This window comes from Corvus moneduloides, chromosome 1 (assembly GCF_009650955.1).
Source record: "Corvus moneduloides isolate bCorMon1 chromosome 1, bCorMon1.pri, whole genome shotgun sequence".
In the NCBI taxonomy this organism is placed as follows: Eukaryota; Metazoa; Chordata; class Aves; order Passeriformes; family Corvidae; genus Corvus; species Corvus moneduloides.
In genome coordinates this window covers 65,356,857-65,376,144 of record NC_045476.1, presented here as the reverse complement: position 1 = coordinate 65,376,144, position 19,288 = coordinate 65,356,857, and the positions used below count along the sequence as shown (strand labels likewise).

General features: G+C 36.9%; 1 protein-coding gene across 1 annotated transcript in view; it reads right to left on the bottom strand.

Moving 5' to 3' along the window:
* Positions 1 to 1,539: 1,539 nt before the first annotated feature.
* Positions 1,540 to 19,288, bottom strand: part of LOC116446199 (macrophage mannose receptor 1-like) — a 58,705-nt gene continuing 40,956 nt past the window's right edge. The window contains exons 20-30 of the mRNA XM_032113565.1: positions 18,662 to 18,804; positions 17,852 to 17,966; positions 15,853 to 16,022; positions 13,710 to 13,812; positions 12,615 to 12,844; positions 11,363 to 11,528; positions 10,876 to 11,028; positions 9,898 to 10,014; positions 7,876 to 8,043; positions 5,297 to 5,356; positions 1,540 to 4,913 (exon numbers count right to left, since the gene is read on the bottom strand). Coding sequence (XP_031969456.1) covers positions 4,663 to 4,913; positions 5,297 to 5,356; positions 7,876 to 8,043; positions 9,898 to 10,014; positions 10,876 to 11,028; positions 11,363 to 11,528; positions 12,615 to 12,844; positions 13,710 to 13,812; positions 15,853 to 16,022; positions 17,852 to 17,966; positions 18,662 to 18,804 — 1,676 coding nt within the window. The 3' untranslated portion in view covers positions 1,540 to 4,662. The remainder of the gene's footprint in view (positions 4,914 to 5,296; positions 5,357 to 7,875; positions 8,044 to 9,897; positions 10,015 to 10,875; positions 11,029 to 11,362; positions 11,529 to 12,614; positions 12,845 to 13,709; positions 13,813 to 15,852; positions 16,023 to 17,851; positions 17,967 to 18,661; positions 18,805 to 19,288) is intronic.

The following is a 19,288-nucleotide window of genomic DNA, read 5'->3' as shown; positions in this document are numbered from 1 at the left end:
GGATATTCAATTATTGCTAGTGAGGAAAACTGAACTGATGAGGAGTACTGCCCCATTTTTCATCCCACTAGTCTGTGAAAGTTTGCAACCTGTAAAGGGTACAGCCTACAGCATTCGGACAAAATTCTGATGTTTACTTTGATAAACCTTTCTCCATGAGAGTTTAAAGAGCTCAAAAAACTTAAAAGTCAGGGAAGAGAAAAGGGACTCCTGCGGAAGCTTTGTGACAGTTTTTGCTTATGGTCTTTGAAAATTTTCATTTCTGAAACCACCAGGAAAAGCTGGTGTGGGGTACCTTCCCCAATATTGCATGTGCAGCAAAATTGCTGCTGTTTCAGTTACTGAAAACCCTGGGCACTCACATGAAGATGTGGAATTTTGCTTCTGTTACTCTGTCTCAGATGCAGATGAACAACCCACTGGGTCTAAAAAGGTATACAGGGAATTAGAGTAGAACTAAGCCACAACAGTGAGGGAGGGACTGAAGGGGACAGTGGGACCTGAAGGCCAGCAGACACAGCTAGAGCAAAGCCATGCACAGAAGGGAGCCTGAAAAGGATACTGAGACGTGAGGAAAGTGGAAGAAATGAGGGCTGCTCCACAAAGCAGCAGAATGCAATTACTCAGTAAGTTATGATCCATATGTAAGGATGGCTGCCCTGAGTCTGTAGTCAAGCATTCTGGTACTCCCCAACACTGGTGTGCTTGAATATGAAACCTCAGTTTTCCAACTTTCCTTCCTTCCTTGCTCAGGAGCAAGAGAAATGTTTCTTGTGGTTCTGCTGTATAAAACATCTCAGAATATCCAAATCTACCAGGAGGCAACAATTACAACAGAGAAAAATAAACTGGTTCTGCTCTGAACAAAGATCAGTGGTTGGTGAAGGACTGGTACTGATAATCTGTTGAGAGAGGCTGAAAAAGAGTAAAACATACTACAGTCAGCTTTACCTAAGTGTTTATGTCTTTGAGCAGATTGCATCAGAGCCCACAAAGTGGAAAGAAAACCAGAGGATTGCAAAGATGTGCTCCAGGATCTGCTATTTGGCAAGGCACTGCCTGGCATTTTAAAAGTGGCGAGGAACAAAAGCTGCTGGGGTTTGTGTTGAGTCAGCGTTGTTCCTTTGGCAATCTCTACTCCCGGGCAGGAAGTTACACTCACAGTGTGCACATTCACCACCTTTCTTCTGAAGTCCGAACTTTTTCAGAGAAAAGGGGAAATGAGAATTAAACACAAGGGAATCAAGAAACATTGCAATGTGAAGAGACAAAACTTTACATGCTATTGAATACTGCCATCAACTCATTCCTCAGATGCCCACAGAAATGCATGGGTGAGCCCATCCAGGTTCAACTGGATGCTTTCCTACAGAATCTAAATAATTCATTTTCAAAAAAAACTTGTATTAAAATATGGAAGCAATTTTGTGATCATTTAGCCTGCCATAACTTGATATAAGATTTCAATCCGGAATCCCCACACATAGCACAATCACAGTTTCCAAACTATAAACATTTATTTCTTTCAAAAATACGTACTCTAAACCTCAGCAGAAACATTCCAGCCTTAAAAAAAAAAAAAAAAAGAGTGAACAACCTTTCCATTTTTTTATTTTCATGCTACATAATCAATGATTTTTTCTTTCTTTTTTCTAAACCTCCTGATGAAATACAAGAAATCTAGTCAGTATCAGAGGATTATAGATATGAACTATTAGAGATCAGTTTAAAATTTTATTTTTCTATTCATATTCATTTGTTCATACTATTCATCATCTTGTTTTTCAAGGAATTATTTTCCTTGTTTTTACAGCAAGTATATTTCAGAAAAGCAAGGACCCAATACTTCTGTGAATGTGTATATACATGTATATATGTATGTAAAATACAGCCTGAGACCTCCCTAAGTAGTGTCATCTGCTTGGGAGACAAAGTAAGAGATCACAAGAGCAATAGTTTGGTTCTAAGGCACCTGACAAACCCCAGTATGAATAGCAGTCAGTAGTAGAAAATGGTTGAAAGATTTAGTGAAGGATCAGAATATAGAAAATACAAAATTATAGTGTGTCCATATGAATATGAATCATTTCCAATAAAACACATTTATTTTTTCCAGTCAAATAGAGAAGCGTATTTTACCTATCTCTGTTCCTAGGTAAAAGCCTTCCATTTTATCCTGTATTAATTAGATATTGTTTAAAGTGTTCAAGCTTGTTTGTTTCTCCACCTTCTATTCAAAAACTGGTTAGAGTTTCTGTATAAAGTATCAGTGCCCATCTTCTGCTTACGACATGGAACGGTAATGATTTCCTGTGCTATAACCGCTACTGTTTCCATATTAATCTTTTTAATGGGAAATTTTCTTCAATTCCATTGTATTGAAATAGGAGGGACTGTAAACCATGCAGTTTAAATTTTCTCCTCTTCTGAAAATCTTTCAAGTCTTTTTCACTCACTCTTTCTAAAATGAGCAGGCTAAATAGCTCTGTCTTCAGAGCAGGGCTTCCGATTCGGGACCTTCTCTATTTTTTCTGTACCTGTTTGGACAGTAGAGCAGAACTGACACAGCATTTCACAGAAGCAACTACATCTACTGCCAGCTATCAACTAGCATGGCATTTTTAATTCTCTTCAATTCAGAGATGATGATGGATTTCAGGAAGAATAAAGGGATGAATGAGCTCAGATATCCAGGCTCCATTAGCAGGATTCCCTCCTTGACACTTTTCAGTGATGTACTTGATGAGTACGGCAAAGAACCAGAAATGAGCCATCCCCTCTATTTTTATCTTCTTTGCAATCATACCTTTGCATATGTGCATGGGAATACAGATTATCTGAAAGAAAGACTCAGTGCACAGATACCATTTTAAGATTGTGCAGGGCCCCAGAACAGGACTGATCATCTTTTAGGTAGAGTCTACGCCTGTCTGTTGTTTGCTCAACAGCCAGCACAGTGAGGCTGGGATTCCGGTCAGGCTCTCTTAGCTTTTCAATGTCCCTTTCACATAAATTTCTACCTGGCACCACTTCTCCACATAACTGACACAACATGACCCTTAGCCTCATCAATCAGTCAGTCAAGAGTTTTCTGTCATGAGCCACATCAGATGGCATAAAAAAATCATTAGAATTACTGGCCCTTGAAAAAACATGCTTAAAAAACTGTGCATTAAAAATGGATCTAGCAGTAGGAACAGAGCAAGGAAATAACTGGGAGCAAGCAAGCAGAGCCAGAGAAAAGGAGCTCCTGGACAAATCCCATTTTACCTACATATGTCTGTAATTTAAGATTTTTACTAAATCCCTCAGCTCACATTCTTGTTTTGTCTTTAAGCAGATCACCCTGGGACAGATTCAGGAAAATATGGTTAATATAATACTTGACCACAACATTTGATGGTAATATTCTCTCACAGGTATCATCTCCTTTTTCATGTTACAGTGTCTTATATAGATGAGACTTTAAGATGAAAACCTATTTTAAAAAGATACTTTTTATCAAAGATAGTTATCATTTATTTCACAGAGCAAAATCTGAAACCACAAAATCAATTCAATCCTTGCAAACCTTTGTATGCAAGTGAGGAATCATGCATGATTTACATTTTACAGGATCTACAAAAATTAGGAATATAAACTCCTTGGGGAATCTAAGATGTCCATAAATAGTAGCTGATTTAACCATTTTAGAAAGTAAATAAAATCAGTAGTAACTATTACATTGATAAAGCTAAATTGTTCTTGACTTGCAGCACACACCCCACAAAACTATGCTACTTATTGAGAATCTGTGAAGAGCAGTACCAACATGTGATCACCATAACAGCTATCCAGAAACCTTCTGCTCCTAGAGACCTAGAGAACATGCACAGGCAACTTTCCTCCCTCTCCTCAGTAACTGTTGTCCTGATAAGAAGGAAGTTTTGCCACGACTTTCATCACCTCTCACCAACATACCCACTTGTGGCCAGCCAAAACTGGCAGCTAATACAAACCACATTTTTCCACTCCAGAGGCCTGCCTCCAGACTTTACCTGATTAAATCCTAGAATACACAAACTACAAGAACGACATTCTTGATTTTCTGTGTTGTATGAAGCTGTGGGAACTGAAATAAAGTTCTTTTTCCCCACATGGTTCAAAGCGGATGCGCCCAAATACAGACTTATCATCTAGTAAGTATGCTTGTAGTTAAGTCCATGGGAATACTTGAAAGATGGTAGAATTAGAAGATGTTTACTGAATAGCTTTGCGTATCTGTTCAATAGCATGGTTTGAAATAAATCTGATGCAGAAACTTCAAATCTTTTGTGTGTTCCTCAAGTACATTTATCTATATTTTACTTTCTTTATTGTATCCATTTCTATTGCTCCATTTAATATTTAGTCAACATTATCACTTTTCTTAAGATGCACATTCACCAGCGTGATCATCACATCCTGAGATCTGAAATCTTACACCTTATATAATGGCTACAAAGTAAAGTATCTGCAGTGCATGACAGTACACACACACAGAAACAGGCTATTACAGTAATTGCACATGAGAAAATACCTTTGGCTTAATTCTAGCTGCATAATTTTAATAAAACAAGGCACATTTTATTTTATTACATTACATTTTATATTACATGTTACATTACATTTCCTTTTGTTACATTACAGTGTTGCATGTTCATTCCGTTCTATGTTGGCCACAAGATCCTTTGTGTCACTAATTCCAGGAACTGCATCACCATTGAAATACAAATTATTCTCAAAGCTGTCATTTGTTGGCAAGCAACTCTTTCTTCTTTCGTAGAAGAGATAGCCTGCAAGGCCACTTCCAACTAGGATGATGACAACAACAATAACTACAACTCCTGTTTTGCTGTGGCTCAGGGTAGAAGCCTTCTCATCTTTCGTCATTGCTGAAAACAAATAGGAAGAAATCAAGAGAATGCCACATAATCTTTATCTGATTACTGGAAACAAGTTCTTCAGAATGCATGATCTTTAAAGGAAAAGTGGTTCATTTGTTTCAAAGTAACAAGAGACAAAGGTAGCAACATAAAATAACTTGGTTTTAAATCCTAACTTTGCATCCTATATCACAAATTTTTTTTTTTTTAGATCTGCATTTGGATACCAAATGGAGTATATTGTACACTATTAGGAAACAGTATCATCCTAGGAAACAGGTACAGTGCTTGGGTATATCAGAAAATTTAAGAGACGTAATACAGAATAGAATTTTTTGGTTTATGATCTTATGTTGTACTAGTTTTTTCTACTTGAAAGACAATATTCTTACCCATTGTAGGTATTTCAGCTGGTGGCATTTCAGATACTGGTGGCATTTCAGTTTCTGGAACTTGAAAACATTGAAAAAAAATTGTGGTTTTGTATTATTACTTCATTTATTTCTACATTGTTTATTATCTATTTCTATATTTGGAACATACTGAAAATCATGTTCAGATAAATATATGGTAACACAAACCACTAAATACTTAAAACACTTGGGTTTTGTTCATTCAAAATTATATACACTTAAGGCATAGCACAATGGTCTAGTTTTTCTGGTCTCACACGCAGTTATTTACATAAACTAGCAGAAAAGAAAAAATATCAAAAGGCTCCATGGAGACTGATCCAGACATCAGAGTGAAACCACAAGAAAATCTATACAGCATCTTGAGGATAGACATGGTCAAACATAATCCTCAATATAATTAAAATTTCTTGCAGTACTTGTTATACAAACATAGCACATGTACTAAATTTGGCTGCCAAGAGACTTTGATGGCTTATCTGCATTGACACTTGAAATCACTCATGAACTTCAAAGTGTCCTAGCAGGTATCACATCCAAACTAGAAAGTTTGTAGCTCATTTAAATTTTAACATCTGGACCATGAAATCTGGCTTGCTGGGTAAATGGGCCATCATTTAAGATTAAGGTCTTTATTTTGCCATGTGGACATAAAATCATTGGTTTATAACTAAATCTTGAATCAATGCATCATGTTTCATTCTGAAAAAGGTGAGCTCAGAAATTTAAATTATTTTTACCAGTCCCCACTTATATCTTTTCCACAGTGCCGCCCAGTGACAGAACAGAGCCAGTGGACACCACTGTGTAACACAGGAGGTTCCCTCTGAACATCAGGGAACACTTCTTCACTGTGACGGTGACTGGGCACTGGCACAGGCTGCCCAGGGAGGTTGTGAATTTCCATCCTTGGATTGTCACTACAGGCCCTCATAAGAAGTCCCTCTCCAGCTGTCTCGTGAGCCCTCTTTAGGTTCTGAAAGGTGCTCTAAGGTCTCCCTAGAACCTTCTCTTCTCCAGGCTGAGCACCTCCTCACTTACGAAGGTAGATACTTTATGGAATAGACCTGCTACAGAGCTCTCCAATTACTGTGGTAAAAATTACCTCAATAAATGGAACAGTAAACAGCATCTATTCTATGGGAAGACTTCAGTCACATTTTTGTGTTTCAGTGTCTTCAGAAAACAGGAAACATAACCATCAATAGCCAGTGCAACTCAGTTAAACCATGCTTCTAACGCTCCATTAGTCTATAGCTATTTAATAGTTTGTTTAAATTCTGCACGTGGAGCATAGTCACAGTTCTGAAAAACTATACCAAGAAAATCTGCATTTCTATGACAAAGTAGGACTAGATTGTGTCCTGTTTTGGGGTGAGTGTCTATATAATCCTTGCATTGACACTGGAATTAGGCTGAATCCATGACATTCCAGATCAGGAGACTAGACTGGCTGAAGCTAATCCTAGAAAAAAGTAACTAGTTTTCATCTGCTTCAGCTCTTTGCAATGGCTCAGCATCAAAACAAGTGAATGCCAGTAGCAGCACAAATAGTTGAATTGAATGGTCAAAAAGGAACAGTGGCCATTTATTTTAACACTTGGTACCCACGCCTATGAATTTTTGTTGATGACAATGCAAAAAGATAGATGAATAGACTCTGAAAGGGTGGTTATACTGAGATTTTGCAGTATTTCCTGTAAAAGATACACTCATCATTACAAGCATTTGAGTAAGTAAGAATAATTTTGCATGAGAACAAATTTACAGAAAGGATAGCAGAATTTCTCTCATTTCCAGTATTGTAGAGGAAGTGGGTATATTGCAGCTACTACATGCATTTTCACCTTCTTAGGAAGCATAAATAAGAGACTTTGGTATCGCATTATTATGATGACTTTTAGGAATACATATGCACTAGATGTCCTTACTGACAAATTTGCACATTCAGTTGTGTCAGGACACCTTCAGTTTAACACATTCAAACTATGCTATTTGCTTTCCTTTTAGTTCATCCATCTTTTCACAACAGGAGGACGCAGAGACAAAAGATCCCAAGCTGTTAAATAATTCACACTTCATAAATACTCAATTCATAGAACCGCTATGTCATACTCAGAAAACGTGCACATGAGACTGGCAGAGGGAAATAAACAACAGCTACTCCACAGGCAGAGCAGAGGGGGTACCCTAAGGAATATATTTGCATATAGATGAGACAAATTTGTGTATGCAAGACATGGTCCTTACATTGTGATTGCTCAACAATTATCAACAGAAAACACGCAAACTTGTTAAGTGTGTACACTAGGTACGGTCAAGATATGAACACAGTCTTTTAAAAGCAATTCTTAAGAGACTTGAGCACTGTCCAGAACTCCTACTTTCTGGTAAGAGTCATTCTATCTCTTTGTTGGCAAGGAAGTGTGCATCCTTTGGCATTTATAAAAACTCAGAACCCCCAGCTAAAATGCATTGTGTGTAACAGGCACCAACTAATACTATCACACAAAGAGCATACTCCATACATAAAACTAATTCATAAATGCAGCACTTACTTTTTGGCTTTTTACAAATATATCCTTTGTAGGAAGAGCAATAGATATTATTCCAATACCCAGAGTTTGCATACATTTCAACGCAGTGCTCATTTGGTTGAGCAGAAGGTTCTCCGGCATTCCAGTTGACAAAATTCACTGCAGTGTTGTCTAGCCACAGCCAATCTCCTAGTTGAAAAAACATCAAATATGAAAAAAAAAAAGATAGTATTAATTTACATATTGACACCTTTACATGCTCCATATTTATTGCCTTTGTGAGAAATTTATTTGTCACCACTTTTGGAGACACACCATCAAACTATTTACTTCTGCCACAACTTGTTACCCCTAAGTTTTTATGTAAATGATACAGTGATCTTCCATTTTTGGAAAACGGCAAATGAATCTGGCTCATGGTGTTGCAAAGGCAAGACAGTTCCAAGAAGAATCTCCTACAAGTTATAGCAATGGTGCCGTGTCGATTATTTATTCTGTTTATAGAAAGTAATTATGTTAAAATATAACAACTTCACTAGAATGCCCTGATTTCAGTAATTTGTAGGAAGGTTTGGTGTTACTCTTTCCAAAGCCCACACTGAAGTCTTTTTAAGCCAAATTTTATTCCATTTGTTTTCCAGTTTCTGCTCCTTTCAACAAGCTTTACACAGACAATTTTTCTTTTTCCTTCCAAAATCTTGTGATCATTGTTGTTCAGCTATGCTTGGGACTTTCTGCTTCTTCCTTCCTGTTCCTTTTTTCTTTCTTTCTTTTAATAGGGCTATTTATTTAGAATAAGTGTGCCCCTTGTGACTATAAGTTGTACTCAAGCAAATTCTTAGACTCAGCAAGAAAGTTGTATTTTGGTTTCTTATAAGATTCTACATATTTTGCATTTGTTTTGGGGTTTTTTTTATAATTCCTGACACCCTTTGTGTGAGGACATGACATCTGAATATGATTTAGATACACACATAAAGGTATGAAATTTAGTTATGCAGTTATGCTGAAATCGCTATAATCATTGTCTAGAGCTATAAAGAAGAGCTGCTCTAGAAACACTTCAAAAAACATTTTTTGTGTCAATTGACCATGAGTAAACCTCAGCTTTCCTTTATGTGTCATGCATATAAATCACTACTCTCAAATTCTTTCCTTCACTAAAAATTTTCACTATTCCTGATTAAGATTCAAGCAATGTAATTGAAAAGTTTTCTTCTCCCTAAAAAGTCTATCATTCAAGTGCTTGGGTAGGCAGTTGTAAAAAAAATCCTCCAAAACTCAAAGCCCCACCTCAAGTCACCTGAACTATTTTGCAACCCTGCCACTGACAGTTATACCAGGACTTTTTACCTGAACAATAAAAGACTGAACTTTAAAGTCTGTCGTAAAAATAGATCTATCTAATTAAATACTGACTGTATTAATGAAAAAGAAATAGTTACCAAATTTAAGATTTAATTAAAACATTCTATTGCCTATTATATCTTGCTTTATCTTCCCTAAAGTGAGGCAGAAAATAGAAAAACTTGTGATACACAATTCCAAAGACACAATCTTCAACTGAAGCTCTTCTGAGGGCCAGCTGTAACTAAAATGAGAGACTGGTCATTCCAGGATGGTGATTCCAAAGACTAAAGGTGATGTTAGCCACATTATTCTCCAGCTCAAAAATTGAAGCATCTCAGCGAAAGACACATGGATCCCTGGCCTACTCACATTTGAGAAGAACCATTTGTCTTTGGCTCGACTCCAGACACAGTCTTCTCTGTATTCTGCTATATGCACCTTTGTACCTTACTTTGTTGTGAATTACTTTTCTTCCTATAAGGTGAAGTTTCTGTGCCTGGTCTTTCTGTTATGTATTATTGGTTATTTCTTGATTGCAATTTACCAGCTTCCCCTATGACGATGATACAGTAAATTTTCTAATTTCGTTACATACATATTGCAGAAGTATAATGTGAAATTTTCAACACTCATGTAAAACAACTTGTAGTAATTATTCACTAAGGAAAAAGACGTTCAAAGTAAAGAAAGTACCATCAACATTTCTGTACATTCCTGTCCAAAATGTTGATGTTTTCCCTTCAAGTGGTTCAAGGTTGTAGGTCAGAAAGCTGGCTTCAGCTGGGTCTTCAACCGAGACCAAAGTGGCACCTGGAAGACACAGGGAAAGAAAAATCTCTTAGAAATGTTTCACAGTGGAAAGCATTCTCATTGTCCTGTCAACAAACTCGTTCATGAGAGCCCAGGAACCTCTCAGGAGTGCCAGAAAAGAGAGGGGGTCTTCTCACCCAGTACCAGGTGCCTATATTTGCCATGGGTTTCACTGGCAGGTTTACTATCAGTGAAGGCCTAGGGTGCAATTCACCTGACCACATCGGTATGTACTTCCAGGGAAGATAAAGCTATAATCAGTTCCACTGGCAGAGTTAATGAGATCTCTGCATAATCTAATGGGAGACCAGACACCATTGCCACCAATGCTATAGACAACAATGCTACAGACATATGAAGCCCAGCATAATCAATCTTCATCCCTTTCCCAAAGAAGGAAGTTGAGAGAATGAAACTGCTCAACAGCCCTAGTTTACTCATATATTATCCAGACTAAAGAGCTGTAACTTTCACTCCAGTGGCATAAAATTCCTATAATCAAGGGGAAAATTAGATCAAAAATACAAAAGATATAAATTCCATTAAAATAAGCTTTAGTGACTGCTGTGGATGAAGCTGTTTATGCCCTATCAGGGTCAAAGTACAAGTTTTCCACTTTTATGATCTTCACTCCAGGCCACACAGCTCCTCTCATGCCTGGTCCCATACACGAGACACAGTGTGTGCCATTGGTACAGAGCTGTTTTCCATTTCCTCCCAAATTAAGGCAATAATTGGATGCAATTGTCTTGTCCAACACTTGAACCATCCTTGAAATCACAAAAACACATAACACGTGTTCGGCTTTCTACCATTAGGAAAACAAGTCAGGAATATGTGCTCATAAAGTAGGATACTCACCTAGTCGAAGACATTCTAAAGAGGCCTGGGCCCAGTTTCTTGAAGATGAGGATTCAATGTAGTAGCAATGACCTCGGAAAGGGATCCAAGATCTGTGTCCTTCTGATTCAGGGCACTTTCCTGGAAGCTGAGGGGGCTCGGTGGGAGCTTGAACTGATTAAACATAGTTAAAAAAACCATGTGACTACTCCCTGACATTCATTGCCTTTTGATTTTTGAGGTTTTTGATATTGCAAGTTTATTCAATAGCAGAATAAACAGCACGTAATGGGAGTCTAAGCTTTGCAAAATTTATCTAACATTACGGATATAAAGTGATTATTCACAGTCACACTAGCCCTTTTTTACTATTTGTTTGCCCTAATTTTAAAGTACAATTCAACCTATGTAACTTCTAATGATTTCATCTATTTAGCTCTTGAAATAAAACCCAGCATCTCCAAAGAGACATTGGTTGCAATTGCAATGGTCAGATTGAAGTTCTTACCATCAGATTTTTTGCAAACAGAGAAGTAACTTTCATTGCAGAATCCTGTCTTCCAGACTCCAGTAATGTCAAGATAGACACAGCCTATTTTCTGCTTTGGCTCCCCTTCAGCCCATTTAGTGTACTTCATTCTCCAGTTATCAATCCATTCATAATGCCCATTGGTCTAAGAAAAAAACACATCAACTGGAATGATTAAACTCTATCTATCTACTCTGACTATGTAGTATTTTGTGCTAAAAGGATTGGAGCCTTTCTTAGAAACCAATAACAAATACAAATGGTTCAAACTTTGAAGTTTTTGTTGTGACAAACGGCTATTTATTGAGAAATACAGTAGTGCAACAAGTACTTTTCAGCAAAAGGAAATGCAAAGTGACATTGAGTTAATTTTTAACTTAACAATACCTTTAATGTGGGACTGATAACAATTTCATTTAAAATAATTTGTAGGAGTGAAATTCGGATGGCTAATTTTTGCACTAGCCATTTCCGCAGAAGTTTCAAGACACATAGATTATTTTAGCTTGAAATGTATTTAAAACCATAATCATTTCCCACCAAAGCTGGTTAACTCAGTGATTCATCCTGGTGATTAATGTTAGAGAGTTCTTTTGACTTTCAGGAAGTGGTGTGTTATGTTCCTATATTCGGGGTTTTTTCATTTGCTCAGCCAAATGGAGTGAGTGTGGGACAACTGTCTGTGCCAAGAGGAACAAAAATTGTATATAAATATGCAGAAAGTATTAAAATACCAAACAACTGGGAAAGGGGAGACAAAAAAATTAAACTAGGTAAACTAATTAATTATTTTCTTAACTATCCTCAACAATGTTTAAATATTTATAGTAATAGCACATTATTATATTTCTCAAAATTAGGTATTGTTATTTAGAATAAATGCTTTCTTCTCTAAATTCTAAAATATGAGGATTTTATATCACATATATATCACATTTATACCTGAGATATATATATATATATATAGACATATACCAAGATGCTGGCCTAAATTGTCTTATTTGAAAGTGCACAGAGTGGAATATCATAGAAAAAGTGTGAAAAGCATGTGCAATATATACAATTTAATCAGATTAACAGAAGAGGATGGATTCCTCTGACAGCACAAAAAAGTATTTAGGTCCAAGATATAAACAAATAAGCTAAAATAAAGAGAGATAATAAGACTTTGCAGCTCCTGATTTGTCCATGAGAGAAGCAGCATCATGTTCAATTAGTTTAATGTTCTTACCACATTACTGTTAAGACCAATCCACACTGGAACCCCATACTTTAATATCTTCAGCCACAGGAATGAATGACTGTAGGGGTCTAAAACACTGGAAAGGTCAAATTGATTTTGTTTGCAGTTTTTCTGTGCATCCTCCCATGTCATTTTGCTATGGATGAACAAATAACTACTGTTACCATAACGGACTATGTTCGATGGGGATGAAGTTGTAGAAGGCAGAAATTCAGCATCTGTAAAATAAAGGATGAAAAAAAGACCCATATGCTTGTTCAAAAGGTGAGTATGATTTCACTGTGGTTGCAAATAGAATTAAACAAAGGTCTTCCTTCTTTATTTCGTATTCCCTGATTTATAGTCAGCATGGGTTATATGCACTATGCTTTGAGCCAGCATCAGTAGTAAAATTTAATTACAGAGCTGTAGAAAGGAAAAGAGCTGCTTAAAGCAACTTCTGACAAAGAGTAAAGGAGCATTCTGTATAATCATCAAGAACAGTATTACTGAAATTACTTAGGATTAGGTCATAATTTTTTTCATAATTTTTTTTCATCAAATGAAATGGTTTGCAGAAACTGTGGTTTTCCAAGGATTTTTTTCTTCCCAAGAAATAAAATGTTCACAACAGAGCAGTCCTTAAAAATTATTCATGTACTTAAACAGATGATAGATTTCAATATTTTAGACTCTTTTTTGGAGGCGATTTTGCTCAAGTTCAGTGCAGATGAGTTACAGTCTCACTCCAGACAGTTCATGCTACATGTACAAACCAGTATTTTCCATAACAGGTTTTGAAAGCCAGTGTGCTCAGAAAATTAAAAAAAAATGGAACAAATGTCATATCGAGGGTCATACTAGACACAAAGATGCAGATACAAATTCCAGCTCAGGAAGATAGCAACACAGCATTTGCTGGGAAGGGTCAAGTGACAGCAGTGACTAACTGGACTTCTGACACTTTCGACCCTTTTGTTCCTGCCTGAAGAACAATTTGTGCATTTATCTTTATTGGAAGCAAAAGGATGTTTAAATCCACGTATTTAAGCAATTCCTGGAAAAAAACAGGTTTGACTGTGTTTTAAATAAAAAGAGAAGTACCTGCATTAATTTGGCATATATATCCTCTGCTGTTATCACAACTCTGATCAGCCCACTTCCCTGCCTCCTTAACAGGTTTGTTTCTCATAACAACACAATCAGCCTCGAGGCAAAGAGATACAACATCAGTTAAAAATAGATAGAAAAAGCAAATACAAAACTTTTGTCCCCCTTTCACATCTTCAGACACAAGTAATGCATTAATTTTACTCTCATATCTTTGTAACATTTAGGAGCACAAGCTTTAAGTTCCACAAGTGATGTGGAAGTTCTATTCCACTTACACTTTACAAATCTCTTAATTACCTTTTATTGCACTACACTGGGGTGAGTAAGCAGACCAGAGAAACTATAGTATTCCTAATGCTCAGGCATACAGCATGGAGAGAAGGAGTCACAGACAATATAAAGAGAAATTAGACCAATAATTGTAGAAAAGACTGGTTAACTTTGCCCCAGAAATAAAACGGGACCCTTAATGTGCAATGCAACAATTGTTTCAAGCTGCAATAGTACACAGAGCAAAGCAGAACAGCTCCTGCCCAAAGGCACTGATCTGTCAGTAGCACCCTTGCTATGACATTTCAACTTCTCTCACACGGACACAATAGCTAGAACTCAGGTTAGCACATATAAAATAAACAGTTACCAGTGCAAAAGCCTGCAGGGTTACAAGTGGCTTTGTGCAATGAAACATCCATATTTATTTATTCTATTTACGTAGTTGCTTTTTTTTTCTGTCCATGAGAAGATGTACAGATAAATACTTCATTTGTGAGTGAAAAGCATTGGGATTTAAAAGCTGCATACTAATTTGTACTACCTATGACAACATTTTTTGCTAAGATCAAGTAAACTTAAAAATAAATCTGAAATTTTTAAAAGAAGGACTTTATAAGTTGTCACATAAGACTTCATAAAAATCCTATTACTTTACATAAAAAGAGACAATCATACATTATTTCTTTCAGAAGTAGCATTTTAAAATATTTTTCTTTTGAACTCCAAATTCTTCCTAATTTTCTTCCTCCTTTAGAGATAAGGACCTCACAGGTGTTACTTTCAAAAGCAGGGAAAAGGACATTATATATAGAAATAAAATTTCCACATTAAAAACCTCATTCAAGAGAAATAGAGTTAGCACTATAAAGTGCTGTAGTTCCAGAGTACAGAACTATCTACACACACACGATCAGAAAGAAAGGAACTCTGTGACCTATCAGATCATTTTGTTTGACAGAGAGATAGAGAAAGAGATTTTTGGTGGTTTTGGTATTTTTTTCCCTTGTAAAAATTGAATGGGTGTCTTTTTATAGACTCCCATCCTCTCTGCAACTGTGACTGGCAGAATTTGTGTATTTGCTTCTATGTAAGGCACCAGTTTAAGGGGAATGTTTGTAAATGCCCCCTTGCAAACTACATGCCAACTGAGGAACCTGCCAAGTTCCGGCACAACTGTCGACAGAGGACTAGGAGGATGTCCTCATTCTGTGCTTTGGGGCAAATGCCATGGGCAGGAAAACCACTGCCCTCTTTACACAGCCCATGAGAGAACACAGGCTGAACATAGAAGCTGTGTAGCCTTCATGAACACAGAGAACTGAAAACTGAGACAAGTCTTTGTATGAGCACTCCACAGATCCTGTCACCAACTGATACAGCAACTGCACAAGGGCTCAAAACCATTCTCTCTACCTGGATTTATATTCGACATGTATAAAAGTAGAAAGTAGTGAGTCAAGCAGCAACATGCCTAAAATCACCACAAATGCATGAATCCAGTCTTAAGCAAAGCGGGTGTCGATCTCTTCTCCCCAGTATAACAAGTGATAGAACAAGAGGAAATGGCCTGAAGTTGTGACAAGAAACTGACACAACTTTGCATTGGATATTAGGAAAAATTTCATCACCCAAAGAGTTTTCAGGCATTGGAACAGGCTGCCCAGGGAAAAGTGGTTGAGTCACCATCAATCAAGGTGTTTAAAAGATGTGTATGAGGCACTCAGGGACATGGTTTAGTGGTGGCCTTGGCAGTGCTGTATTAAGGGTTGAACTAAAGGATCTTAGAAGCCTTTTCCAAACTAAATGATTCTATGATTCTATAAAATCAAATTTCAGTGAACAATTTGTGATTGCTATTTACCTGGCCACTGTATGCATATAAATCCGTATGTCCTGATGGGAAGCCTTTGGCCCAGTTTGTAAAGTAAACCCCTGTTCCATCTGTCCAGAGGAACCTCATTTCATGATTTATATCATTTAATCCAATCCATGTATCAGTAACAAAATCTTTTAAATGGAAGGTGAGGAAAGCTAGAATAAAAAAATGCAAAGAAAAAGAGGAATAATTTTAATGTAGGATATTTAAAATATTTGGCCTCACTGAGACTGGTGATATTAAATACCTTTTCTGAAATACAGAACACTCCACTGCTGGCACCACAAGCAGGTAAGATGAAAAGGAGATGAATGTTGAGTTTGATGAACAGGGAACCAGATATATAACTGTGGCTTTGGGCAAAATACTTCACCTAAGTATCTAACCTGCCACAGGGATGAACCCCAAAAATGTGACAGAAATGTTTTTTATAATGTCTCAAGACACTTTTGAATCCTAGTTCAGCAATGAGCCATAAACAGCCATGGGGATCACATACATTTTTGATAATCCCACAAGTGTGGTTGCTCCCCAGTGACAAAACAGCAGCACCGAGCTCCTGCCATTTGTGTATCTGCACAAGCAGTGCTATTCTAGAACCATGAGGGTGTTTTTTCCCTCCCTGGGAAGCTGGGCAATAGCCTGCACTGCCTTGGCACAGAGCAGAATGCACAAGCAATGTGCTTCAAATGAGTCTTAACAGAGCTATTAAAAACAAGCAAACCAAGTGTCCAGGTGAGTGCTGATGTGTCATACAAATAGAGCAGGCTAGGTCAGCTGATATTCATCAGTCCACTAATCCATTATACATCAAATGCTGTAATAAAATGAACATATCATGGGGTTTTGCCATGCTCTGCAGTCATTGTTACGAATTTTTTTCCTCTGAAAAGAATAGATTAATTTCTGCCTGCTCTGTTAATCATTCACTTTCCCTTAGCATTTTTAAATGCATGCAATTTACTCCTCCAGGAATGAAACGCGTGTATTTCTTTGCCAAACATTAGCATTTCTGTTCTGCCAGAAACTGCAACAGGAACTCAAGCCTTTATGCCTGCACTTCCTCCAATGATGATAATTTTGTGCTAATCGCTTCGTTGCTCATTTCTCTTTTACCTAGAATTCAAGTCCTGTGCATGAGCTAACCAGCTGAAATCTGTACTGCAGAAATTATGTAGGATAAGAATATAACTGTTTGACAAATGCAAGTTTGATTCTTCAGCTCTTCACAAGTGGAAAACACAATTAGTACTAAGTTCTTAACAGCAGTTTAAATTCAAACTATTTAATTGCTCAGACTTCAATGAGTTGTTTTACAACGGTTGAGTTTTCAATGTGCTCTCTTGAGTTGGGCAGCATCTGTTTTTCATCACATTCACATGAAGGATAAAACAGTATGTCTAAAAAAAAGGGTGTTATTAACATCTATCACGGTCTTCCCCGTTTTTAGTTTGAACGTGTGCCTTGTTTATTCAAGCATGAGGTAACTTTCCCCTGCTCATCTCCCTAAGACAGGGATGCAGCTCTTAGGTTCATTACAATAAGCTCTTCTACTGAAAACGTGAGCTCTGGGTATGTATATGAGCACTCAAACCTGTTTCAAGATGCCCACAGGCAAGTTCTCATCCTAAAGGTGTTCTGCCTGATTTAATAGGAAAGCCATGCAGCAAGTTAATGCCACCTAGTGAAACCACATTGTTTAGAATGGAAATTGCAGGGTCCAGCTGGTGTCATGTGCAAACAGGAAAAAAAACAGTACTTTGGCTGCCAGGACAATATACACATATATATATCTGAGCCAACACTAAAATTTGGTGGATTCAAGTGAAGACCTCATTGCAAATTTCTAAAAGTTATATGTTTTGGGATAAAAATCAGATATACAATTGTTATTCAAATCTGTTCATATTTAGACAAAAACCCCAGCCAGCCTGTAAGGATTAAATGTCATCTCATCTAGTTGCTACAAAACTGTGCACAGTACCTTGCACTTGTTCATTAGGGATCGAGGCCAGGTTTCCTCCTAAATTCATGCAAGCTGTCCGTGCAGCATGCCAAGTAACACGTTCGTCTTCTGTAGATCCAAATATTTTGTAACACTAAAATATGAACAAATTCTCTATATATTATCTTTACTCCAATATCCTTCAATTGATAAGCACTGCTTAAACAGAGCAGGATGGAGAAAAGGCAGTAAAAAAATGCATTTATCTGAAAAAATACATTCAAATTTAAATGAGCTTTTTATGTTGGTCCTGGTTCTATATAAAATTATAAGTCTCAATAAAGTGTTTTTCTCAACAATTAGACATGATCTGAAATCCCTAGAAAATAAGCAAATCCTGATTTTTTATAGAGAGCTAACAGTGATAAGTTACGCATGACTGATCTAAGTCTGATTATTAATTTTACTCTACAAAGCATACCATGTTAGTAAAGTTAAGGAAGACAGAGTATAGTCAGGAAAAGCATTATGGTTTGGTTAAAAACCACCAAGATCAAGGCATCAATACTTCAGGAATTCTGACTAAATGTGTATGAAAAGATTTGAAGAGCTGACTAGAGAATGTCTTTCTGCAACTGCTACTGAATATGCCTCATTAGAATCATCAAAAAAGCACTTTTCCTGCAAAACAGTGGGTGGGCAAACAAAGAAAAGCATGCATGTGTCACAGCTCTCTGCATAAAAATAATAATATTTTGTTTTAATAAGGAACAGTATGATTAATAATTCCCTTGTTTTCTATTTAATGCTTTGCCAAACATCCAGCGTGCACTATATTTGTTATGGTACCTTGTTACGAAAAGAAAGCCAAGCTGGACGACATCCTCTTGGAGTTGATAATGTTGTTGGAGGAACAGTTGAATTAATGGAACTGTTGTGCCTTTCACATATGTAGGGATTTGGATAGCCACAGTTTATATCATTCCAAAATCCTGGATGTAAGATAAACGGGGAACTGTATGACACCACATCTCAAGTGGGTTAATGGAAATCAGTTTCACTCATGCTGTCATAAAGTGCTTTTAGTTGAAAGATAAGATCAAAGGTGTCCCTCAGTTTGTTTTCATTCAATATCAGTGTCTAGGGAAAAATATGTCACTTTATATACACAATAATTACAGAATGTTAAAAGCCTTGTAGAACCAGGTACTAGAAATTTCATAGCAACACATCAGCTCAATTTTAATAAAAAATATAAGCCAGCAATCACAACCAAAGACCTCTAGCCACAGACCTCTATCAGAGCTTCTGCATGTTAAGGTAAGCACAAGGGTACAAAATTATTAAAACCTGTAAGTAATACTATGGTCTACTTCAATAACTTTTTGCAAAAGATAAAAAAAAAGAGGGGGGAAAGGGTGCCTCTCAGAAGAAAAAAAATGTGATGCAAACACACAAACAATGAAATTCATGCAA